This window comes from Panthera leo, chromosome E2 (genome assembly GCF_018350215.1).
Source record: "Panthera leo isolate Ple1 chromosome E2, P.leo_Ple1_pat1.1, whole genome shotgun sequence".
Classification (NCBI taxonomy): domain Eukaryota; kingdom Metazoa; phylum Chordata; class Mammalia; order Carnivora; family Felidae; genus Panthera; species Panthera leo.
Window position 1 is genome coordinate 13,640,252 of NC_056693.1, and position 25,388 is coordinate 13,665,639.

The 25,388-nt window shown below is 49.3% G+C and overlaps 1 protein-coding gene, 1 long non-coding RNA gene and 1 other non-coding gene across 5 annotated transcripts in view; 1 reads left to right on the forward strand and 2 right to left on the reverse strand.

The window, feature by feature from the left end:
* HNRNPUL1 (heterogeneous nuclear ribonucleoprotein U like 1) overlaps positions 1 to 25,388 on the reverse strand; it is a 34,632-nt gene that overhangs the window by 686 nt on the left and 8,558 nt on the right. For both annotated transcript variants that reach the window (XM_042920947.1, XM_042920948.1), the window contains exons 4-14: positions 25,254 to 25,327; positions 23,628 to 23,767; positions 21,640 to 21,739; positions 19,621 to 19,733; positions 14,272 to 14,538; positions 12,909 to 13,031; positions 12,682 to 12,810; positions 4,154 to 4,322; positions 3,265 to 3,549; positions 1,889 to 2,178; positions 406 to 597 (exon numbers count right to left, since the gene is read on the reverse strand). In XM_042920947.1, the coding sequence (XP_042776881.1) occupies positions 406 to 597; positions 1,889 to 2,178; positions 3,265 to 3,549; positions 4,154 to 4,322; positions 12,682 to 12,810; positions 12,909 to 13,031; positions 14,272 to 14,538; positions 19,621 to 19,733; positions 21,640 to 21,739; positions 23,628 to 23,767; positions 25,254 to 25,327 (1,882 nt within the window). The remainder of the gene's footprint in view (positions 1 to 405; positions 598 to 1,888; positions 2,179 to 3,264; positions 3,550 to 4,153; positions 4,323 to 12,681; positions 12,811 to 12,908; positions 13,032 to 14,271; positions 14,539 to 19,620; positions 19,734 to 21,639; positions 21,740 to 23,627; positions 23,768 to 25,253; positions 25,328 to 25,388) is intronic.
* On the reverse strand, positions 5,027 to 5,133 carry LOC122209263. Its single transcript, XR_006197535.1, has one exon. It is a non-coding gene; the product is annotated as a U6 spliceosomal RNA (small nuclear RNA).
* Positions 7,819 to 12,570, forward strand: LOC122209190. 2 transcript variants are annotated; one of them, XR_006197486.1, is made up of 3 exons: positions 7,819 to 7,900; positions 11,096 to 11,419; positions 12,278 to 12,570. It is a non-coding gene; the product is annotated as an uncharacterized LOC122209190 (long non-coding RNA). The 2 variants fall into 2 exon arrangements; XR_006197487.1 differs by having other exon boundaries at positions 11,096 to 11,389.

Genomic DNA, 25,388 nt, shown 5'->3' on the forward strand with positions numbered 1-25,388 from the left:
CACCTTGGGAGGACAAGTGGTTGACCTGATGCCACATGGATGGACAGTCAGGGACTAAAGCCCAGACCTCCTGGCTTGCCAACCTAATGTCCTTTCAGGTACAGCCAGATAGCCATATTCAAAACACTTACTAATAGCTATGATGGCCTAGCACCAACCCAGGGGTGTGGACACTGGCCATGGTGCTGAAGCAGGATTTGAAGGCCCCTGCTGGAGGGGAGGGTTCAGATCAGGTATTCAGCAGCTGGTACAGAAGTGTCCACCAAATGGAATGGCTACATCAGACAAATACTGGCCTGAGGCCAGCCCATCTTTTTAGGAATAAATACAGACTCCAGTCCAGGCCCCTGGAAGTCTCTTTAGCACACCCTCCCCCCACCCCCATAGCCTGAGTCTGGCACCTACCTGCTGATACTGGTTATAGCTGGGCTGAGGATAGGTCTGTGCGGTGGGGGGCGGCGGTGGGGTGTAGGGAGCCGGGTTGTAGCCGCCATAGCTCCCATAGTTGTAGGCAGGCGGTGGTGGAGGTGGAGGTGGAGGGGCTGTGTAGCCCTGGCTGTACCCTCCCTGGTTGTACGGTGGCTGGCTGTAACTCGGCTGGAAAACGGGGGGAAAAATCAGGGTTCTGTGAAATAGCTCAGCTGGGATGGAGGAAGGGCCTTCGTAAGCAGTGGGCCCACAAAGGAACTTCCTTGGTGGAGGTTGTCTGAGGGCTGAGGAAACGGGTCAGCTCTGGGACGTGGCAGGACAGGGTGGGATGTAAGGCTGTGTTCTGCAGTCTCCTGGCTCTAAGACCCTGGGGGAGCAAGGCGCACAGCATCTCTTGAAATTCCACTGCCTTTTCCCCTTCCGACTGCTTTGTGTATTCAGTAAGCTTGAGCACTAAATAAGTGGTGGCAATTGCTCTGGGAAGGTTGGCTGAGAGCAACTGTAGTAGCAATTTCCCAGGTGCTTCCCAAGTCCAGGCTCTATTGTTAACCCATCTAATCCCCCCATCAAATCTGAGAGGCGGGTTCCATTAGTGGCATTTTACAGAGAAGGAAGCTGACACTCAAGGAGGTGAAACAACCGGGCCCAAGTCACACAGTAAAAAGTGGTGGAGCTGGGAGTTAAGCTCTGGTCTGTCTAGTTCCAGAGCTTTCCCCACAAAGCTATAATGCCACCCATCCCTTACAACAAACCTCAGAAGTGAGTTCTACGAACAACTCTAGCCTTTTATGAAGAATATGAGGTCCGGAGAGGTGAAACATTTATGTAAGGTTACAGAACTAAGACGTGGGGCGGGGGCTTGAACTCGTGCCTGCCCAAATCCCGTTCTAGGAAATATTCTGGTTAAAGCAGGACTAGGAGCCATTCACCAATGTCTCTTGGCAGCTGTTCCCAGGCCTGGCATGTGGAAGGCGCTCAGGAAATGGCTGCGGACGGCTCTGGGTGACAGGCCTGTGCATACCAGAGTCTGAGCACCAGCTTGTGGAGAGTTGGAACTGAGCTAGGAGCTGCTCCGGAGTGAAACTCTCAGGGCACAGGGCGAGACCTCCCAACCTTAGGGCCTGTCTCAGTATGCTAGAGATAAGGGGATCAGTCCTTTCCAGCCTCGGCAAAGGGCAGCTCCGATCAAGTGCTTTCTTGGGGATTCAGTAGAGGCCAGCGACACAGCCCAGAAAAATGTACTTGCTGCAGCATTCAACACTTACAGCACACCACCCTGAGAGGTGGGGCGAGGGGGAAAAACAAGAAGTTCCTAATTTATCTGGGTCTGGAAGGAATATCTAGGGTCCATCCAGTCAAAAGCACTGCCAGGAAGAAGGGCAGGGCTGGAGGGAAGAGTGGAGACCCGCGGCTGGAGCACGGGACCACAACCGCTGCCCCGTACATGTTATGTTCTCACCTGTGGAGGGCTGTAGCTGCTGACAGTGGGGGTGCTGGTATTGGCGCTCGAGCCAGGGATGTTGCTATTCTTGTTGTAGCTGCTGGCCCCTGGTGGGTTCCGAGCAGGGCTATAGCTGGGTGGTGGCGGCGGCTGTTGCGGTGGAGGCTGCGGTGGCGGGGGCTGCTGTGGTGGCGGCTGTTGCTGGGGAGCCCGGTTGTAGCTGCCTCGGTTGTTGGAATTGTTGTTATCCCGGCTGTTGTTACCCCAGCGGTTCTGGTTGTAGCCACCACCTCCGCTGCGGTTGAAACCTGCATTGGAGAAGCCAGGTGGGAGGTCTCGTCATTCTGAACTTGGGACCCTCAGGAGCTGGGCTCCACTCTGGGTTTCCCCAGACCCCTGGGCAAGTCCCCCATACAGCCCTGATAACTCAGTCTTCACTGTCTGCTGACAGGTTTGTCCTGCCCACTGGACTGTGAGCTCGTGACCAGGGCTGTTTTGGTTTCTACTGTGTCCCCAGCATCTTGATAGCTATTGAACAAATCAGAGAAGGTCAGGAAGAGGGATGCTAAATACTGAGGACAGTCCTCTTCAGGCTGGGTCAAACTGGCCATCTCTCCTAAGCCCTTGACCAGCTGTTGCTGGGCCCAGAACCCTTCTCCTGTCAGCTTCCACAGGTCTCTGGACCTCAGCCTAGACACTGCTATCTTGGGAGGCCTTTCCTGAGCCTGGCTCCCTCACAGGCTGGATATGGCGTCACCCAAGCTCACAGTAACCCTGGGCTCTGCCATTCAGTCCAGAATCCTTCTGTACTGTCAGCACAGGGTGATGTGTCTGTCCAGGTCATGGCTGTGTCCCCAGAACTATCTAGCACAACACTGAAACAGTTGGGTATGCTAGTTAAATCACGATCATACACTTTACCTCAGAGACAGCAGAACTTAAGATAGAAAACTTGGGCACTGGACCACCTGCTCCCAGATCTGGATTTAGCTGGGAGAAACGGGCAAATTAACCTAAGCCCATTTTTCTATTTGTTTGAATACTGAACCCCGAAAACAGTCCTAACGTTTGCCTTGTGCCTGAGCTGGAAGGCAGGACTGGCAGTAAACTCGGCCTGGCCCCTCTTCTTAAGGAGCTCACGGTCAGATGGAAGGTTGGACTCGTAAAAATGACAAAAGGTGACCTACAAACAGGCATGGGCTTCAGAAGCAATCCCCAGGAGAAGCAGGACAGTGGGAATTTCCCTGAGGCCCCAGAGTTTGATCACCTTGGTTCTCCACCAGAATTCAGCCCACAGCTGGTGCTAGGGAAAATTCATCTGCTGACTGAATAAGCAATCACCAACCCTGACCCGGGAGCCAAGAGCGGAGACAGCTCTGCTTGAGATGTCTCACCTCCTCGGTAGTTGCCTCCTCCACCACTGCCTCCTCCTCGGTTCTGGAAGCCTCCTCGGTTGCCCCCTGGTGGGCCTCTGTTGTCATAGCGCTGGAAACCGCCACCGCCCCCACGGCCCCGGAATCCACCACCACCTCGGTTGTCAAAGCGCTTTTCAGGGGGTGGCCCGGCCTTGCGACCTTCTTCGTTGTATTGCCTCACCAGTTTGTCTGCTTCTTCCCGCTGCAGCTCAATGAACAGCACCTCATCCAGGAAGTCCCCAACGTCTGGTAACGTGAAGTTGGCTAGGAGGAAGGCAGGGCCCCGGAGGGAACAAGGAGAGGGAGGTCAGTACCTCCCAAGGTCTAGTCCCCTACACCCCCAGGACACTGGCCGGCTAGAAGGGAGATGGCAGAGGCATGAATAGTGAGTGACAGAAGTGAGAAAGGGTCCTAACCTCTCTGACAATGATCAGGAGTTAATAAAGACTCTCCTGTCCCTTTTCTGAAGAGGTGGCTACAAGACCCACCAAATATAAACACTCCCTCCAGCCTCCCCAGGGAGTGGGCCAGAGACGTGGAATCACCATCCTTGTTTCTACACAGGAGCAGAATGAAGCTTGCTCAGTCACCCCACCGGTGGGTGCCAGAGGCGGGAGATGTGCAGGTCTCAGCGTTTCCCGCCACGTGTCCTCTCCCTCATCCTGCCCCAGCCCCATCTAGTCTAAACCATGCTGTGAGAGATGCCAGCAGCTCTTCCATTCACAGGTGCACTAGACCGGGAAGGGCAAAACAGGAGCAAGGAAAGAATGGACAAGATCAAAAGAGGAATAAGTAAGGAGCTGGGGAGGAAAGGACGATTGAAGGCGCTTTTCTCCTAAGGACCCTGCTGTGCTGGCTTATCTCCTACCTTTCATTTCTAGGACCGCGTGATCTGGGACATCCTTCCCCTCCTCATCAGTTCGCTTTATAGTCCGGTCTTTTAGGTCCTCATCAGTGGGACAAATTACAATAGCTTTGCGCTGGAAGCCTTCAAATGGTCTCATTTTTCGTCTCTGGGCTGACCCATAAACATTTGTCTAGGGGTAGGAAACAGAAGAGGCAAGAGATGGTACGTTACGAGTTGGGTTTTTTCCTATCAAGTATTCTGTGGGCCAGGAATTGAGAAAAGGACACTAGCTCTAAGCAAACAAAACAAAAAAAACCTTAGGAAACTGTGCTCTTTTTTTGTTAAGATTCTTGAGCCCATTCTGAGAAATTGGCTTTGGGAAAGTGGCTGCTGACAGTCACAGGACTAGGGGTACCTACACTTGGGCTTTTAACTCCTATTTGTTCTTGGGATGCCATTTTACGCCCTACCCCTCCCCACCCCCAATTCTAAAAGTAACACCTGCTCACGATAAAACTGTCAGAGTACAAGGATAAAGTTTAGAGTAAGAATAATCCCTTCATCCGCTTACTGCCAGTCCTACTTCCCAGAGATGGCCTATACTGAATTTATGTATTTCCAGGAAGATCTGTGTGATTTTTTTTCTTTCTTAAAGCACCGACTTTGAGACCTGGTGGAAAAATCTTATAGGTACATAACGAAAAGTGTTCATGTTTAAAATGCAGGGTGCATGGGTGGCTTAGTCGGTTAAGTGTCACACTCTTGATTTTGGGTTAGGTCATGACCTCACAGTTCATGGGATGGAGCCTGCCTGGGATTCTCTCTCCTTCTCTCTTTACCCCTTCCCGGAGCTTGCTCTCCCCACTCCTTTTCTCTCTCTCTCATAAAAAATAATAAAACATGCAACACTTCACAAACGTGTGTGTCATCCTTGAGCAGGGGCCATGCTCACCTTCTCTGTGTCGTTCCAATTTTAATGTGTGTGCTGCCAAAGTGAGCACCGATCTGTGTGATTTTTAACACAAGTGGAATCATGCTACATACTCTCCTGAAGGCTTTTTTCACTTAATGTTTAACCTTTTTTCTGTGTCAGTGTTCACTTTTAATGGCTCCATAATATTTACACAGTGGTTGCCATAATCAACCACCCCCTTTTGACTGCCGTGTGGACTGTTTTCATTCCCTCAGTCCCTCTCTAAAACATCAGTCTCATCCACAAGCTTTTACCCAGAGCCTGACAAGGCAGCAGCCCATGCTTTTCACAAGTGGTTTTGCTGCTAACATTTTGTTCTCTTCGTCTGGGCGGTGTGCAGTGTGCACTGGGCACAAAGTGGGTCTCTAGAAAACACTTGATTGAGAGCAGCAGTGACCATAGCTTCCATTTATTGAAAACCAACTACGTGCCAGGCCCTTTGGGACTGGGGCCCAGACCTGGGAGATTCGGCCTGCACACCCAAACCATCTGGATGCTACAGCAAAAAAAAAAAAAAAAAAAAAAAAAAAAAAAAAAAAAAAAAAAGCAGGCCCACCCCCACTAAGGAACCCCCAAACCCCATTCTCTGGAAGTGGGGCCCAGGCACCTATACGGGTTTCCACCCTATCCAAACTCAGACACTCAACAGCTCTGGAGTAACGAGAAATAATTGCATTTAAACAACTTCTAATGGCTTTGACAGGGACTCAAGGGAGAAGCCACAGAGGTGAAGAGTCTGTAAGGGGCATGCACCAGTGGACACAAAAATATGGCATTTTGAAGACACAGCCTGGCAAGGTGGAAAAACCCTAGTGCGGCCAGTAACTAGCTCTGGCCAGCCCTTATACAGTTGCCTCATCTGTAAAACAGAGATGAGAAGCTGCCCTCCTAGAGCTGGTGAAGACTGAGCAGAAAAGGACCACAAAGCAACTGTCCAAACACGAGGAACTCCTAGAGTGGGGTTATGAGGCAGCCTCCAGAGGGGGAGCATCTTGACAGAGGCAAGCAGTGTGTGGGGTGGACCTGGTCAGGTCACACCTGCATGGCCCTGGGTGAAAAACTCTGGCTTACTTGTCTGTAAAATCAATGTACTGCATATTTCATGAGTCTGAGTCTCAAGTCCTGAAAGGGGAAAAGAGTATGAATGTCATACAGTTGTTATTAAGACAACAGGAGTTCATGTGAGTAAAAGCCCTTGATTAGCCCAGGGCCTGGCTCACAGCCAACACTGAACAAATGGGAAGCACGGTTGTTATGGCTATTATTGTGGAGGGGGTGTGTGCCATGGATATTCTCGCTGTTAAGTGAATGCAAAGCAACCCAGGCCAGGGGAGGATCAAGCTACAGTGACATCCCATCAGAAGGGCAGGGACAGTGAGATGGGACAGGGAGAACACAGGCTTTGGGGAAGAATCTTGGGGTTGAAATCCCAGCTGTGCCTTCTACTATTTGTGAGGCTGTGGACAAGTCACCTAATTAGCCTGCCTCTCAAATTTCTTCATCTGAAAGACAGGGATCATATCACCCTCCTCTTGGCTCTGTTGAGGAGTTGCAGATGTGACAACGTCTGGCATGTGGTAGGGAGGGGCAGGAAAAGTTCCAAGTCAACACACACAGGGTGGGTCTGAAAATATGGCCAACAGGACTGACACTGTCCTTGGAGAGGCTTCCTAATGGAAAGGACCAAGGAAAGTTAAATTAAAAAAAAAAAAAAAGAAAAAGAAAAAGGAAAAGTCACAAGAGATCCTCTCCCAAGACACAAGGAACAGGAAGCTGGGCTGTGGGTCAGCCAGAGCCCAGGGACCCCAGAGCACATTTGCTGAAAGATCTGGGCTGTGGGTGTAGCTGTTCTCACCAACCAGACCCCTAGCCCTAACACACAGTAGGCAGGGATGTTCCTCCCTGTTCCCCAGGGAAAATGTTCCACCCTTCAAGGAGGGGCAGGAGGACACCCAGGCTGGGACCTGGGACCAGCCCAAGGAGAGGCCTTGGGCCACAAATGGTTAAGAGGCACATCAGGTTAGAGGAAAGGTCCCTCTCTCCACTGCTCTTCCTGGACTCATTCCTAAAGGCAAAGCAGAAAGTGGCATCTGATCATAGCAAGATAGAATTTGGCCTCCTCTAGCTAAATAATGAGGTTTTTCTCCTGGCACAAAGGCCAGAGTGAATAGGTGCCAGTGTGACTGTGGCCCTAGATCATTCTACGGACAACCCATTCCATGTTCTTGCTCTTAAGAAGCGATCCTATTTTGACTGCCTCGAACCCTGAGGACATGGATAAACACCGCCTGGAGGTTTCCCGAGGGGCAGATGGGGGGCAGAGGCTTGTCCCTGTAGCTTCTGGGGATAGGAGGGGTGGGGGCGGAGCAGAACCGACTCATAAATAGCTGGCCTCCGTCGGGGGAAGTGGCTAGACTTGGAGGGATGGCTCCTCAGACACTCTGGAACGGAGGTGCTGAGAACACACTTGGCGAGTGTTTTCAAGACTGCCTGTCCCTCCCCCTTAGTCCTGGGCTTGGGGAAGGGAAGTGCCTGAACCAGGCCAGTAGAAATGCAAATGCCTGGCTTCCAGGAGGAAAGGGAGTTAGCTGCTGGTGGCTGTTGCTACAGCAAACACAGTGAGGTCAGGGCCCCTGAGCCGGCCCAGCACTGCTATGGTCACTAGGGGCTGCTGGTGGCTGTTGCTAGGAGACCAGCACAACAGCTAGGTCAGCTTTTCCAGCTGTGTGGGATCCCTCTGTCCAGCTCCTGCTTCTCCCAGTCCCACCCTGCTTGAAGATGCTGACTCTACGAAGGTCTGGGGCTATGTTTCTTGCCTCCCTGTCCCCGGCTATCCCCAATCCCCAGCCACATGGGCCAAAGGACAGGAACTGGGTTCCTCAAAGAAGCTATGTGGATAGCTCTAGTGTATGACAGCCTGAGGGAGTGAGGGAGAAACACAGTGGGCTCCCAGCCTGAGTTCTGTGAGAGTCCCACTGTCCCCTGTCCAGAGCTCAGTGGGGTCAGGCTGGCAGTGACAGAAACATGGCTGGACTCGTGGAGCAAATTTAAAGCTGGTGACAAGAGTTCACTCTGGGCTCAGGGAGGTGAATCCAGTGGAAGGAACCACACATGTAGGAAGGGAATTGGCTGGAGTGTCAACAATGACACAGGCTGAGGCTCTGGGGATGGGAAGGTGAAGAGAAACCCCTCCCTCTCTAACACCTGCCAACAACAGGCGGTTAACTTTGGGCTTCTAATCTCAGCCCTAGGTTTGTTTCAGGAGAAGGCATGGTGCTTGTCAACAGGGACACAAAGTGGGACTAGAACCACATGTTCTGACGACTGAGGCAGGGCTGGCAATGTGGTCACCTCCAGCGCGGTTTCTGATTACTGCCTGGCCTGGCTCTGAGCTCTTAGAGCCCTGAGGGAACTCCTAGCCTGCAGTCCTCAACTCTGGGGTGGTTTAGGGCCCTCACACATGGCCCTGCAGAGGCCCTCTCAAAAGCCTCCAGGAGAGCTCCTGTGGTGGGTCAGGGGCAGACCAGGCAGCATCTCATTCCAGACGCTTTCCACCGGTAAGAGAGGCCCCCAGAGACCACGTGAAGCAATGTGGCTTCCAACTTCTCTTTCTCCCTTGCTCTTCAGCCTTTTACCAGTCAAGCAAAGCTAGTCATGTCCCTCTCCCCACCACCCTCAGGACAAAGTCTCAACTCCTTTTATCATCATCCATGTCCTGGCTAGGCACCCCACCTCCAGAAAGCTTTCCTAATTTTCCACCAAGGCTCCCACCATTCTTGGCTGTGACTTTCTGGGAAGTCAGCAGTGACTTGTTCTACCAGTAAACTGACCAAATAACTTCAAATAGGTTCTTTTCCCTGATGAGGCCTAAGTTTCCCCTTTGGTCCATCTACTTTTTTTCCCTCCCCAGATGTCCCACATGATCTCAAGAGGACTCAAGTAATCATGGAATGTAGGTCCAGGCCCCAACACACCTGAGAGGTTGTGCTCAATGAGATACATCCTGGGGTAGGGGCTGGGATCCTGGCCGAAGGCAGAAGAGAGAAGGACACAATTTCTTTCTCCTTCCCTCTCAAGGACTAGCATTTCTGAGGCCAACCTAAGTAACAGGAGAGCCAAATGGAGGGAGGTCTGAACACTAAGGAAAAATCAGAGGGAAAAGGGAAAAAGAGCCTTGAGCTGAGATCCTGGGATTGTAGGGACATGGCCTGCGTTACTGTCTCTGCTTTGGGAGGTCTATCTAGTTCAGGAGACAGCTGTTCATCAACTTATCCTCATTGTCAAAGCTGGTGGAGTGGGAAGTGCCAGCATCTGGCCAGGGGTCTGCTGTGAATCTTGTATCATACCCCCCAGGATTTTCTGGAACCCACTTTTGGGGCTTAAGCCAAAAAGACAGATCAAGCCACTGACTTTAGACCTCTTCCCAGGCCTGAGTAACCTATAGTTTCAGACCCCAAGTCAATCCTATGATCTGTGGTTAATCCACTCTTCTCCCTCCTTCAGAGTTTAGGTTATTTTGTCTCCCTGCTGGCCTAGATCACTTGGCCTGACCTGCAGGTGCCCCCTACCAGGAAGCCAGAAGCCCTGAAGAGCACAGGTGCACCCAGTACTGCCCTGGATCCTGTCCCTGAACAAGCCAGCACAAGCTGAGAAGGCTAAGCTGTTCTATGCCTGGCTGAGGTGCTAGGGCTTGACTTCCAGAGAGAGCCCAGTTTGAAATGTTGAACACGGATGTTAAGACCATCTACCGCTATGACTATAATCCTTCTCCACCGGGCCACATATCTGAAATAGGTTTCACAGTTAATTTAACCAGCAAACTGAGAAAAAGATAGGCAGGGAATACTTGCTGGGGTGTCCAAACAAGGAATCCTCAAGGTGTTAAAACACCACTGTTCTCACACCTTTTAGGATCCAGTCCCACTGGGGCCTAGTCAGACTACAATTTCAAAATGCTCTGACAAAAAGAATGGGGCAAAATGAGGCTTGTTTAAAAAACAAACTCTGGGGCACCTGGGTGGCTCAGTCGGTTGAGCGGCCGACTTCGGCTCAGGTCATGATCTCGCAGTGAGTGAGTTCGAGCCCCACGTCGGGCTCTGTGCTGACGGCTCAGAGCCTGGACCCTGTTTCAGATTCTGTGTCTCCCTCTCTCTGACCCTCCCCCGTTCATGCTCTGTCTCTGTCTCAAAAATAAATAAACATTAAAAAAAAAATTAAAAAAAACAAAAAACAAAAAAACCAAACTCTTAGGGTGCCTGGGTGGCTGTCTGTTGAGCGTCTGACTCTTGATTTCGGTTCGGGTCACAATCTCACGGTCTGTGGGATCAAGCCCCTTGTTGGACTCTGTGCCAACAGCACGGATTGGGATTTTCTCTCTCCCACTCTCTCTGCTCCTCCCCTGCTCACGCTGTCTCTCAAAATAAATGAATAAACATGAAAAAAAAAAAGAAAGAAAAAAAGAAAGAAAGAAAAAGAAGTCTTTTAAAGGGGGAGAAAGCTGGCTATATGCATCAGTAATGGGGCTGAGCTGGGGGAATAACGCTGGGTGGCTCCTGGACTATCCTGTGCTCAACTGTTTTGCTTTTTTGTTTTTTTCGTTAACCCAATTAGTACTTTACAAATGTGAGTCTTTAGGGCTCAATCCTATGGTCTCAGTGTTTGTCACTGGATGAAAGTACACCTTTTCAGCTCCACCTTCCAGAATAGCAACACTCAGAGCGAATCTCACATCTCCACTATCACAGAGTAGTGCCAGAGGTGTGGCACGGCTTTGACCAACTTTTAGTTTTTGTAGCATGGCTGTTTCGTCAGCAAGCCAAATTTCCACTCTTGATACCTAACTGCCTGGCAAGATCCTTTAAATAAATTTGTCTATCATAAAGATCTCTGATCTTAAAGACTGATCATAAAGATCAGTCAATAGCTTTTTTCTTTTTGTCTTTAAGAACTAATTTCTTACCATGAGCTCTCTCTTTTTCCATGTTGGCTAGGAGGCCTCATTTCTTCCACTGTAAACATCAGCTTACTGGTTTATTATGAAAAGGATATAACTCAGGAGCAGCCCGATGGAAGAGATGCAGAGGGCAAGGTACAGGGAAGGGGCACGGAGCCACTCTCCCCAAATCTGCATGTGTCCCCTGACCTGGGAGCTCCCGGCTCAATTGTTTTGTAGAAGATGTCACTCCTGTGCAAAGCCAACCTGGTTCCCTGGAGATTCCAACCACCTTTCTGACAAGCCAGCGCCACCACCAGCTCCACCATCATCAGGACTCTTTGAACTCACGGTAACCAAAGTACCCAGGGCTACATGAATGGTAAGGCTGCCAGGGTGCGGGTACTACTTGGGTTATGTATTTGCACTCAGAGATTTTAAAGAAAGGGCAAATGCAAGGTGGAAGGGAACAGAGGCTTGTTCGTAGACCCCACGTATAGGATTTGCTACTTGAAAAAGTCTTCAGGGGGGGCCCCTGGGTGGCTCAGTAGGTTGAGCGTCCGACTTCGGCTCAGGTCACGATCTCACAGCTCGTGGGTTCAAGCCCTGCATCGGGCTCTGTGCTGACCGCTCGGAGCCTGGAGCCTGCTTCGGATTCTGTGTCTTCCTCTCTCTCTGCCCTTAACCCACTCACATTCTGTCTCTGTCTCTCAAAAATAAACATTAAAAAAAAAAATTAAAAAACAACCACAACAACACTTATTTAAAAAAAAAAAGAAAGAAAAGAAAAAGCCTTCAGGGCAGTGTCAAGAATGATGTCTCATAGGTGGTAAACGTGAGGAACTCATTACTGAGACAGGGACCCTTAACCATGTTTGGGTCACTCATACTTTTGAGAATGCTAACAGCCATGGAGGATCTTCCTATCCTAACTCAAAACTGTCCAGTTGTTGTTTTAAAAAAACAAATCTGAGCCTGCATACAAAATTACGATTTAATTTCAAAGGTTCCTAGACCTTCTGATGCTAAGAACCTTCCTCTTAATTGAAATGGCAGGTAGGAAATATGTGATTTAAAAAAAAAGAAAATACGTGACTTAAATATGTATCCCATAGTCATAAAAACATGCTAAGAGAAGCCGGGACATACCTATTCTGTAGGGTAATTAACAACAATCTCCAGCGATCACATGCCAGACCATGTGTCAGATGAGTACCATTATATGATCTCTATTTTACAGACCACAACACTGAGATTTGGAGGATGAGGTCAGCCACCCACAGGCACGCAGCTAGGAAGAGGCAGAGCTCGGATTCAAGCCCATGTTTGTCCATTTCAGAAATCCACCTCCCTTCCATTTCGCTAAATAGCTGCAGAAGCTGCACTGGTGAGCTGCTGAGAGCCTGAGCTACATCTGGATCATGGCCCCAGGCCCCACCCACAGACCGGGCTCAGAGAACTATGCTGAGTCTGGCACTGTGTCATCATGTATGGCTGACTCCCTGACCAGCACTACAGTCCAAGAGCATTATGCAGGAAAAAAAGAAAAAAGAAAAAAGAAAAAAAAAGGACCAGAGGAGAATTCCCAGGTACCCAACAGGCCCCTTCCTTTTTCTGGGGCGTTGACGGTCAACCAGTGAGTACCTGATCTAGAATATAGTTGCGTTTCTTGCGGGCGGCGATCTGAATGAGGCGGTTGAGGCACTGGGTGGCCTGCTGGATCAGGACGTCCCAGCGGCCGGCATAGTTCCGCTGCCGGCGCAGGCCCATTACCTGCGGACAGAGGGTGGTGAAGGGGTGGGTGGTCCTGGCTGCAGGGCAGCACTTGGGGGGTGGGAGATGAATATGGAGAGACCGGGAACCATCCTTACCCGCATTTTATCCATGATGGCATTGGTACCCAGGATGTTGTACTTCTTGGAGGGGTTGGAGGCTGCATGTTTGATGGCCCACGTGGTCTTCCCGGCAGCGGGCAGGCCCACCATCATCAGAATCTACAAGAATGGGACAAGGCGGGGCACTGAAGCAGTAGCAGTGGGTGGCATGGCAGCCTGGCACCACCCTCACTCACTGGTGACCTCGAGGGTGAGTCTAAACCTCATGGCTGCCTCTGGAAATAGAAGCAATGAGAGCATCTACCTCACAGTGTTGCTGCTGGGATTCAAAGACATGAGGTGTGTCAGGCTCTTAACAGAGGGCCTGGCATGGGGTGAGCACAAAATCAAGTGCTGTTATCATTATTATTTACATTTTTGATAGACAGGATGAAGTGGCCTCTGACAGGGAAAAGCCCAGGGAGGGCGATGCACTGGGCATGGTACACGTAGTGGGCACAAGAAGCGGGTACAACCTTCCTGGAGTCTGAGACGGGAACAGACTAACATGCATGACGACAGGCTTGGTACTTATTTAGTAGTACATTCAGAATTTGGCAAACACTAGATACAACCTAAACGCCCAACAAGAGGGGGAATGATGAATTTTTAAGACCATTATAAGTGAGTTTAAAAAGAGGGGTTCGTGTAGTAGGATAAAGCTCACAAAATAATGTTGAATGAAAGGGAGGATACCAAAATGCTTATGCTTTAAGTTCTCAATTATAAGTGTGTGTGTATAAACCAGGCACCTAGCATAGCAAAAAGGACAGCATAAACTTGAAAACTTCAACAGTAAACTTATTTGCAAACAGTGGAATTATGGGGAACTAACCTTCATGTTTAGTTTTTTAGAATAAACATCAAATCACTTATGTATCTAGTAAAACATTATCTTGAGAGCAAAGCTCACCAGTACAGCTTCTGCAGCCTCATCACCCCCAAGATAGTTGTCATTTTTGTTCTTAGCCTTGGCAGCGTTAGGGGATGGAAGTGCACAACCTCCTTCAAGAATGCACTCACCGGAAGTGCCTTCACATCCCTGTCTGCTGGGAGGAAAGCCTCCTTTTCCAAGATCCTGACCTCACTGACGGAGCAGTGTGGATGGAGCCATGACAACTTTTTTGGGGAACCTTTCCAAGATTTCGGTCTCTCACCCCAGCCCCTCCCTCTTCCAGGCCACACTCACCCCCTCACCACTGTCTCCCAGCCCTGGGAAGCCTGGAGGAAGAGGCCCCAGGTGTCTCCCTCGGTGAGGCTGTGCCGCTTTCACCACCCCACTGCAGGGTCTCCCTTCTGCCTTGGCAGCAATGTGGCTCTGGAGAAGCGGCCTCCAATTCAGTCTTCCGGGCCCACTCACCTCACACTCTGCCTTGCTCTTTGGTCCCACGGTGCCCCGGATCCGCTCGCTCAGGGGAAGGTGCTGGATAAAGGTGAAGCCTGGGAGGACGGAACAGTAGGGCTCTGCCCTCTGCCCGAAGTTGAACTCCACCGCACAATTCTTCACCAGGACGTGAGGGTAGAGGGCCTGACCTCCCAAGGCTTCCTTCTGGATTCGGAAGGCAATGCCCATCCACTTCCCATTCTTGGTGAAGGAAAGTTCCACATCATTTCCACATTCAAAGTCCTAGGAGACAAAGCCAAAGGAAGATAACTGCCAATGTTCAGCTTAAGGCATCGGGAGCCAAAGCTGAGCGGGAGCAGATGTAGGGAGAGGAAACTCAGCTTCCTTCCCACATCTAAATGCATCCCTCCCCCAACACAGATACACGAGGCGTCACCAAGAAACAGCCGCGAAGGTGTGGCCAAAGCCTTCCTTGCCCCAAACCCCAAGGCTGTGACATGTGTCATCCTAGGAAGCTCCGTCTTGTGCCTAGCCTCAGACAAAGATGAAGGAAAAGGGGAGTCTGTCCTCAAGCCCAGCAAGGGCAGTCTGTGGAGAGAACAGATGGAAAGAAAGCCTCACAGCAGGGTCTTCTGAGTCAAGCCCAGCTCTACAAACGTGTGCATTTGTTTGTTCGCCACACACCACACATCCTCCAGCTCCTGCTCTTCCCGGTGCGGGTGCCTGTGGTGCTCTGGGCCTGACAGAGCTCAGGGCCTAGCAGGGAATCAGACTGTTTGGCGAGGGCACCTTGAATTGGTGAGGGCACCTATTCAAGAGCAGGATTCTCTGAGGAGAGGACCTGTAAGCCAAGTCCTGGACAAGAAGTGGAAACGAGCCATGTCTGCGGTGGGAGGAGTGAGTCCTAAAGAGAGGTGGTGTTTGTGTATGAATCAGGTGGTGAGGGCACAAAGGGTCAGCCCGGCTGTAGCATGACAGATGAGGGAGAAGTAACTTCAGGTACAGCTGGAGGGCCAGGCGAAGACCGTATTTGTTCATTCAACAACTATTTACAGAGTTCCTGCCAAGTGGCTGGAGTGCAGTGGTTAAGGCCGTTTAGGAAGACAGACTGCTTCAGCTCTGCTATTCACTCACTGTGTGACCTTGAGGTTTCATCTGCAGTTTCCTTATCAAACAAGGGAGCCATCCTAAGATTCTATATTGCAAAGGGCTGTTCTGAGGACTAAGGGGGTTGCTGGGAGCGATCAGTCCAAGACACCAGGCACTTCGCTGGGCTGCAGTGGTGGGGAGGAGACACGGTCCCTGCCCTTAGCATAGCGAGGGGCTCTCTGTCACCTCAGGAATTTGGACTTCATGTTGATGGCAGAGCAGAACCCCTGACTTGTTTCCAACAAGGGAGTGGCATGGTCAAAGCTGTTTCAGAAAGATCACTTTGGGTGCACGGTAAAGGTTTACATTTAAGGGAGACTCAAAACTTGGGATCATGGGGCACCTGGGTGGCTCAGTCGGTTGAGCGTCTGACTTCGGCTCAGGTCATGATCTCACAGCTTGTGAGTTCAGGCCCCGCATCGGGCTCTGTGCTAACAGCTTAGAGCCAGGAGCCTGCTTTGAATTCTGTGTCTCCCTCTCTCTCTGCCCCTAACCCACTCGCATTCTGTCTCTGTCTCTCTCAAAAGTTAAAAAAACAAAGACCAACAAAAAAAACCTTGAGATCAGATGGCAGACTAAACCAAAGTAAGTACAAGGTCGGGTTCCTGATATAAAAGCACAAGACATGGTATTCTTTCCCTCTTGAATGGGGAGACCGCTTTGGGACTCGTCCTTTGAGAAGCAGCGAGAACTCCTTTCCCTAAGTGGCTTCCTCAACACCATTCTCAGTGACCACAGGACACAGCTCTATACGATCCTTATCTGCTCATTTTTAAGTGCCCACAGAGGTCAAGACCACGCAGGGCAGACACACAAACATCTGCCAAACTGAATCCTGCAGCAGGATCCCTGCTGTGTCTTCCCACCAGAGCCAGTGTGTCCCAGGTCATCTTTACTCTAACATGGAGATGAACATCCTGGGGGTCAGCCTTCCTTCCGGCCACCAGCTTCACTAGGGGAACTCGCCATATTGTACACAAACCAGCACCCTCAAATGATGAATCCACCACCAATGGGGCCATCTGTCCAAGAGGCAAGTGTGGTTGTGTCACTCCTGTTAGAACACCCTGGTGCCCGTCCAGGGTCTCAAACCTCAAAGTCATCACACCTGGTGTTATTCAGAGCCCACCAGTTCTGCAGCCTCATCTCTCACATGTCGTGTCGTCCCCAGGGCTCCAAGTACAACGTTCCTTACGGTTCTACCGTTCTCTCTGCCTGGCAGCCATTCTGTCCTGTTTTGTGAAGGCTGACAACTTGAGATCTAATGCTAATGTGCTCCCCCGGGTTCCCTCAGGTCACTGCATTTTCATATCTGCTCCAACCCCTCACCCTTTAAAAAAGTTATGGCACCATTTGAAAAAAGAAAAACTGCACACAGAATCTTTAATATCGAAGTTGAGGGGTACCTGGTTGAATGATTTAGTTGTAGTCAAGAGTCAAGGCCTATAGTTCCAAACTGCCACATGCTCACAGAACCTCACACCTGGATGGGACAGAGTCTGGCAGATGCTGCCACACACTGATGACATGTTAAAATTCTACAACCTCTTTGGAGTGCAGTCTCGGTGGCAGCCATCAAAATTTAAAAATACACCCCGACCCAGAAATTACACTTTCAGGAATAAACACTGCAGGTAGATTCCTACCAGAATGCAAAGATTTATGTGCAAATCACCCACCCCAGCACTGCCAGCTGTGCTCCAAGGGGAAGTGGGAGAGACTACAGAATGGAGAAACTCCATGTACAGAAATACAAAAAGATCCCCAAGATACTCTGTCTGGTACACGGGAAAAGGACAGGCTGTCACCGCACCATGGACTCTCCCGGCGAATAGCTTTCTGGTCCATCAACAGGACACTGGCTAAATGAGCGCAGGGTAAATTGATGTCTGCATCAGAAGACTAGGCCGCCACCAAATAAAATGGGGAGAAACTAACCAAATGTCTGCTGGTTGAGGATGGGAGATCCACACAATGAAAAAACACCCTGCTGAAACCCCTTTCACCACATGTGAAAAAACAAAGTCTTCTAGGTAGTGATACAAAAAAAGTTCTAAGATAAATAAGCAAAAACCAATGCAGGATGACATGTATGTTATACCACCTTTTGTGTAAAAGAAGAAATACGACAATCATCTTTCTTGTATTAGGTACCTGCAGGTTCCTGTACAGGGAGGGTAAACGTGAACGAACAACGGGCAGAGAGGGAAGGTCTGAAGACAACTTTACACGCAAATCTTTTGATATATATCTCTTAATATCTTTGGGAACCACAGGAATTCATTAACTATTCAAAAATGTTTTCAGAGGCACCCGGGTGGCTCAGTCGGTTAAGCATCTGACTCTTGGTTTTGGCTCAGGTCATGATCTCACAGTTCATGGGTTCGAGGCCCATATCAGGCTCTGTGCTGCTGGGGTGGGGCCAGCTTGGGATTCTTTCTCTCCCTCTCTGTCTGCCCCTCCCCCACTCACTCTCTCTCCCTCTTTCAAAATAAATAATAAAAAACTTTTAAAAAAGTTTTTCATTGAGCCAGATCTATATTCTCTGTGTGGAGGGGAAAAGAGAGCCAAGATTTACTGTTAAATGGGGGGAAAAAAGCATGGTTTAAAGTAGTTTGTAGCATTTAAACATGGTTAATTTTTGTTTAAGAAAACATGTTTTTTTTTTATTAAAAAGAGAATGAAGTCACAAAAGATAGAAGACTGGGAAACTGTTTCAAACTTAAAAGGCCTAACAAGAGAATACAATCCATGATCCTGGACTGGATCCTGGACCAGGAACAAAATTGCTGTAAAGGATATCGTTGGGACAACAGACGAAATTTAAGTGTGGACTGTGGAGTAGATAATGGCATTACATCAGCATTAAATTTGACAACTGTACTGTGGTGGATACAGCAGCTTTATTCTTAGGAAATGCACGCTGAAGAGTTAAGGACTAAAGACATAATGCTGGCACCCCACTTTCAAAGGGGTCAGATGCAAATCATACACACATACATGTATATTTGAAAACTGGTCAAAGTAAATCGGCAAATGTTAGAATCTGGGCAAGGCTGAGCTTTCTTACGGCTTTTCTTTAAGTCAGAAATTTCTCTTAAAGTGACACTGAAGGAAAAAAGAAAGAGTACATGTGTACACACGAGAGGGAGGAAGGGAGAACAGACTAAGAGGAAGTGCCCAGGGGGCCACCCCAGCTGGTGCCTCACCTGACACACTTTACCACATCTAGAACTCCTACTGAAACACTGTTGAGTGGTATTTACTGAGCACTTACTATGCTCCAAGCATCATTAGGAGTGCTGCTAACAGGTTGGCTTAATGAGCCCACACAGAGTTCTGAGGTAGGTGTGAAGTTCCTTATGGAGAGCACAGCTGCCATGCAGGGAGGCCGCTGCCCGGGGCTGTGAGCAGGCGAGCAGGAGCTGGGTCTAGGGAGTCTGGCCTGAGCCGGCAGCACCATCGAGTGTCAGTCACTGTTGTCAGCGGACAGCAGTGTTGGAGAGCAGTGCAGCCAGCCTATCTCTTGTTTTATTTTGCATGCACCCCTGCCCTTCTAGAAGACTGCACTGTAGGAAGCCGGTTCAACCAGCATGAGGTGAAAGGAGAGGTTCTGGGATGAGATGATGCCACAGTGGGGCAAGAGCCAATAGCAAAGGCTACTGAGCAGCAGAGCAAGACAAGAAATCCCTGGGTTTGTTTAGAAAACGTCCCTCTGAGGGGCTCCTGGGTGGCTCAGTCGGTTTAGCATCCAACTTTGGCTCAGGTCACGGTCCATGAGTTTGAGCTCGAGACAGGCTCTGTGCTGACAGCTCAGAGCCTGGAGCCTGTTTCTGATTCTGTGTCTCCCTCTCTCTCTCCCTCTCCCCCACTCACACTCTCTCTCAAAAATAAACAAACATTGAAAAAATTTTTAGAAAATGTCCCTCTGGTATCTGGGATTGGAGGAAGGCTGTGCACACCTGATGTCCCCAAACCTCTCCAGGGTGCCATCTGACAGCTTCGCGCGAAAGACCAGAGGGGGCGGAATGGCAGAATTTTGCACAAAATGACAGTCAACGTTCCAGTCTGGTAAAGAAAGACAAAGAGCCATAGCAAAAGAGGCTGGACATGAGGCAGACAATCACCAGAGGTATTCTGGGAACGAAGTCTGCAAGTCCAGCTGACAGGACCAACGTTTGGTTCTGCCAACCCCCACGGGCTGCCAGCACTCACCACAAAGCAGCCAATCACATCATTCTCTGCAAACTTGTCTCCATAGTTCTCGAACCGGCTGTTGGTGGACTTCTTCCCAGTGCCTCCGTAGCCATAGGAGAACGGCTCTTCGCCTGACGGAAGAAACAGGCAAAGGCAGATTAAACCCGCCATGGTCACTACGTCTGCCACATACTTCTAAAGAAAAAAGAGTCAGTTTCATTACTAGTTTCGCTGAACAGTTGCTTTTGTGGGGAAAAGTGAGGAAGGTTCTGCTGAAAGGAAGGCCCTCATCATGCAGAACTCTGAGGGCCTGGAGGGTTGAGGGGTGGAGTCTGGGAGTGGGAGCTGAACTGAACTGCACAAAGAGAAGGAGAATCTGAAAAGAGGGAGGAGGGAGAGAGGGCGAAGGCAGGCTGTACACAGAGAAGTGACCTTCCAAGTGGCACTCAACATTCAGTCAAGTATTACTAATGGCATCAATTTTGGTGTCAGCGCGTCTGGGGCAGAAATCAGGAAAGGGGCTGGGTTTTGCTTCTGGAGACTGTGAGGTCTAACCGTTAGGAAAGGTGCTGGATCTCCTCAGGCCACAGAACCAGGGGCTGAAGCAGTGTGAGATTCCAAGGGCCCTGCCTGACACCTGGGTTGTACAGAGACCCTTGGCCAGGAAACCAAGGAACATTCTACCAGAAAAGAAGGTGCCAACAGACGTGAATTCTGGGCCCAGCTCTTCTGTACACCAGCTGTTGGCCTTGGACAACTGACCATTCTGGGCTCTGGACCTTTACCTGTACCACCTACCCACCACTGACATCCAAAAACAGAGACAAAGATAAAATAGGAGCCTGAAATAAAGGGTGTGAACATCTATCAAAATGAAACTGTCCACTCCTTTTGACCTAGCGTTTCTACTAGAAGGATCAGGCTTACGTGAACAATCAGATCATACACGTGGACAACTCAAGAGTTTACCAGCAAAAAATTGCAATCAACTTAACAGATCTACACATCACTTAAGGAAAATTACGCAGTGGTCAGAAAGCTGTACTTTTTTAAGGGGCGGTCGGGGTCAGTCGGTCAAGCGTCCAACTCTTGATTTTGGCTCAGGTCATGATCTCATGGTTCATGAGTTTGAGCTCCGCATCAGGGTCTGTGCCAACAGCGGGGAGCCTACTTGGGATTCTCTCACCCTCTCTCTCTGCACCTGTCCTGCTCGTTCATGCATGCATTCGTGCATTCTCTCTCAAAATAAATAAACATTGTTAAAAAAAAAAAAAAGTTATACCTATCTATAAAAACATGCCCAGCATACACTAAGTAGGAAAAAGAAATCAGGCCACAAAACGGTATGCATAGTGTGACCCAGTTTGAGATATACAAAGAACAAAAGAATTATCCAGAAGACTGTAGATAAAAATGTTAATGTTGGCTGTTATCTCACAAGTTTAGGAGGATTTTCATTTTCCCCAACTTGTGTGGCCTGAATTGTTACAAAGAGCACACATTATTTTCATAATCAGAAGGTTTATATGACCAAAGCAGAAAATCTCAGCATTGGTCATGGAAATCACTCACTTGGGGCCACAATGTCACTGAGGCCTGGAGGCCTGTGAAAATTCAAAACCTCTCAATGAGCGGCCCCTGCCTCTCTGCCAACCAGCCCCAATGCTCTCTGCTTCCCTTTTTACTCTGGGTCTGGCTCTGGACAGAAAACCCCAGACAGAACTTAACAGGGTTTGAGGAACTTATTTTCAGCATGGTTTGAAGACAGAAGACAACTGATCTTTTAAGAAAAGGATCAGCTCTCTAAGGAGAACTTTGGACCATCTCCTAAAAGATGAAGACTAAATTTTTCATAGGAAAGCTAATAGGATTATGGTCCTTCCAGCTGAATCCTGTATGCCTAAAGACTGTGTGCTCCAGCCTAGGCTAGTCGTGTTCTGAGTCCCACGCTGGGAAGAGAAGCTTAGGAAGTTTGAGAATCCAGGAATAGAGACACATTGCTGTACTCTCTGGACTGCTAGGTTGACGTCCCCTTACCCAGCTGGGTGCTGCAGGAGTCCAGGGACCAGCCAATACGGACAACGTGTGGGTCGGGCTCTGTGGAAGGAAGGTGCTTCACGGAGATTTCCTCATTGATCTGGGGACAAAGAATAAGAAGGCTCAGAACTGGTGCCCAGAGGCTTGCAGGTTACAAGGCAACACAAGAGGGAAGAAGCACACAGGCATTAAAAATCAGCAATGGCTTTTGTTGCTGGGGAAAAGGTGTTTAAGTGCTCTGAAAGGCCTATTGCGCTGAAAGGCTCAGGAAATTACAGAGCCACAGAGATAGGTATTTCAAAAGTACAGTTAATTTTAAATTTTAACATGCTACAGAGAAAACAGGGACTGTCATATTTAGCGTAGAAGGATAAACTGGCACAGTGTCTTTGGAGGGCAATTTAGCAACCTCTATCAAAACTGCAAATGCAGGGGCGCCTGGGTGGCTCAGTCGGTTGAATATCCAACTCTGGATTCCAGCTCAAGTCATGATCTCACATTTCGTGGGATCGAGCTCCACATTAGGTTCTGTGCTGTCAGAGCAGGGCTGTTTGGGATTCTCTGTCTCCCTTTCCCTGATCCTCCCCACACTCTCTCTCTCAAAAATAAACTTAAAAAAAAAAGGGGGAGTGGGTGGGTGGGGATGCTGCAAATGCATCTACTCTGTAACGCAGCAATTCAACTTCCAGTTAACCCTACAGATGCAATCAGAGGTGTTATGTGTGAACACACGACACACACAGAAGAATATTCAGTGACACTGTTTATGTTAAAAACAACTCCAAAAACCCACCAACAAGACACTGGCCATGTTATGGCACATCCATGTCACAGAACAGATGAAGCGGTCAGAAAGAGTGAAGTAGGGTTGACGTACTGCTATGGAATATGCTGTCCAAAACACAGTATTAAGTAAGAAGCAGAAAGAATAAAAGGTGCCTTCTGATGTAACCTTAGAGGTTAGACTGCCTAACAACCGTATCTATGTTAGTCGGTGGTTTCTGTGAAGTTAACCTATTTTCTTGACTTTCGGATGCACATTTTTCCATCTTGCTGTTCCAAAATCCAGACAGATCTTACAACTGATGTGGGAAGCAAGCACTCTGTCAGTTTAATCGGCAGCGTTTCTCTATGAGCAGCACATGAAACAGTACGCAACTCACAATCAACAGACTTAGTCAATCAGAAACGAGAACACTGGCAGCTTGCCCTGTTAAGAAACGGGGATAACTACCTACTTCAGGACGGTATGGTGAGGATTAATGGAGATACCCGTGCAAGGCACTTGGCATATATCTAGCTCGTGCAAACGGTTCTGTAGATACTAGCGGTCAGTTAAGTTTGGCTACCCAAAGGACACGCAAGAAATCACTAACATGTAAGTTACCTCTGGAGGGTAGGATGGGCACCAGGGGGATCGGAGCCTAACTTCTGCTTTTTTTACCCTACACTCTCCTGTGCCATCTCAATTTCCATTGACCACGACTGTGTGCTTTTTTCATAAACAGAACCTGACCTGGACTATGGAGAGATGATGGTAGAGGATGGCCTGGTAGGTCCTGGTAGAGGATCAGCCCTGGTGGCAGGACCGAGCTTTGCCCAGCTCTCCTTCTACCCTCTCTAACTGGCAGGGTCCATGTCCACACTTTCTAGCTCATTTTTCTTCCAAACTACTCCTTTTCCCAATTCTACAAACGTGTCATACCTAGTGAGGTTGGCTATATAATACCTGGGTCAAATCTCACCAAGGAAAAATCAGCTCAACAAAGCAATGTACAATTGGCTTGCTTTTCAGATGCGGTGTTTAGCGATGACATAGTTCTCCTGAGTCCATCGTGCTTTTTTTTTTTTGCTTGGATACACAGTCCAATTAAATCTCAATTAAATCTCTTTTGCCATCGTGGCTCTGACCGAAGTGGCTGATGACAGGCTAATTCCAAAGGATGGACCTGGTTTCTGTCCCTGACCCTTCTGTTGCTCCCACTCACCTTCATCTCAAAGCACACACGGCCCCTTCTGACTCCATAGCTGGCACGGGCTCCTGACCACAGGTAGGCAAAGCCTTCAATCGTGAGAGGGTAGCCACTACTCCGGTCTCGGGCCACCTTGAAGTGGAGGTCACAGTTATCTGTAGAGGAAAAAGCCAGGAGTTGGCTGGTGTTTTAAAGGTTCCCAAAAGAGGCACAGGCAAAGATAAGTTCCCTGAGAGTGTTAACCAGAGTACACAAGCCGACGCATCATGAGGGTAGGTGCACGAGAAACCAGCTGCACTGCCTAACCATTCTCCTGTTTGGGAGCAAGGCTCCAGACTATGCAAATGGGCCTCTGCACAGGATCAGTGCAGCCATTATGCACAGGAATTGGGTTCTTCACCTCGCTGGGTTCCAAGGATGGCCGTCAGGGGAACCCCCCCCAAATTGTACACAAACGCACTTTACAGGGATGTACATTTGCTAGGGAGAGGATCCATATCCTCATCATGTTCAAGGGATTTAGCATTTTTAAAAAGGTGAATCCCACAGCCACTCACTTTAACCATTTCCGTGTGCTAGCTCAGTTTGGGAGTCAGACTCCTGCTGCCAACAGCTGCACAAACATCTGACCCGGCTCCTCACTTGCCACCCAGGCACTGCTGTGCAGGTGCACCACAGGCTCCCACCTCCTCTTCGGGCCTTGGACTCTCCTGCTGTAGCTCTGACTCTTCCCACTCTTCAAGGAGCTGGTCAGGCCGCTAAGAAAGTCTTTCCTGACCACCCTATCCAGCAGGCTGGCTCTTTTCCCTCAAGGCTGAGAGTCATAGCCTGTACATTCCCCATCTGATCAGTTGCTGCTTCACTGATCACTGCCACCCAATATTAAAAAAAAAAAAGTTTAGCTTTACTCTAGGTACACGGTCTTTGAGATCCTGTGATAGACAGGACTGTGTACAAGATATCTTTCTCTCTTCCAAAGTATATAGGCGCTGCTCTAGAAGCACAAGCTGAGTAGAGAAATACGTGACTTGCTGTGCAGTTTTTGCTCTGCTGAAAAGTACAGTGTTCTCAGACATGATCGACTTCTTCCTAAAGTCAGATTTGCAGGTTCTACCACTGAGATCCAGTCTGAGGAGGGGCAGGACCTTTATCACCATCACCCCTCGGATTCAGATGCAGTCTAGGGGAAGCCACTTATCCAGCAGAAAGAAACTGGAGGACGGACAGCGAGGCGGGCCAGGTTAAGCCTCAGAGGACAAGGTGGCATTGGTTTCACCAGGAACGTGAGCAGCTGATGGAAACTGGGGAACTGGTTGTCAAAGAGTTAAGTTTCCCCAGGTGCACTCAGGTTCCCTTCCTGATTAGACGACAAGCCCCTGGGCGTTCAGGGTTTTCCAGATTGCCCCTGCACCCATTCTGATTGAGTGTCAGTGAAAATCCTCTGAGGTATTAGGGCAGCATTATGCCTCCCTGAAGAGAAGATCAGAGAAACAGAATGATCCTGCCCAGGATCCCAGCTAGAGCTGAGAGGAGGTCTTCGGTCTCTGAAACAGCAACCTCACTCGAGAGCCTGGTTTCTCATATCCGACTTTCCCAATACTGACTGGAGGGTAGAATCAGATGGGCACCCCAAGGACTCACATGTGTCGATGGCAACAAGGGTGTCATCAAAGTCATCTTCATCCTCTTCAGCAGGAGGCTGAGGAGAGCGGCCCCTGTGTCAGAAAAAGGGGTTAAGTCACATGAGAACAGTTGGATGAGCACGGAGGAAGGGAA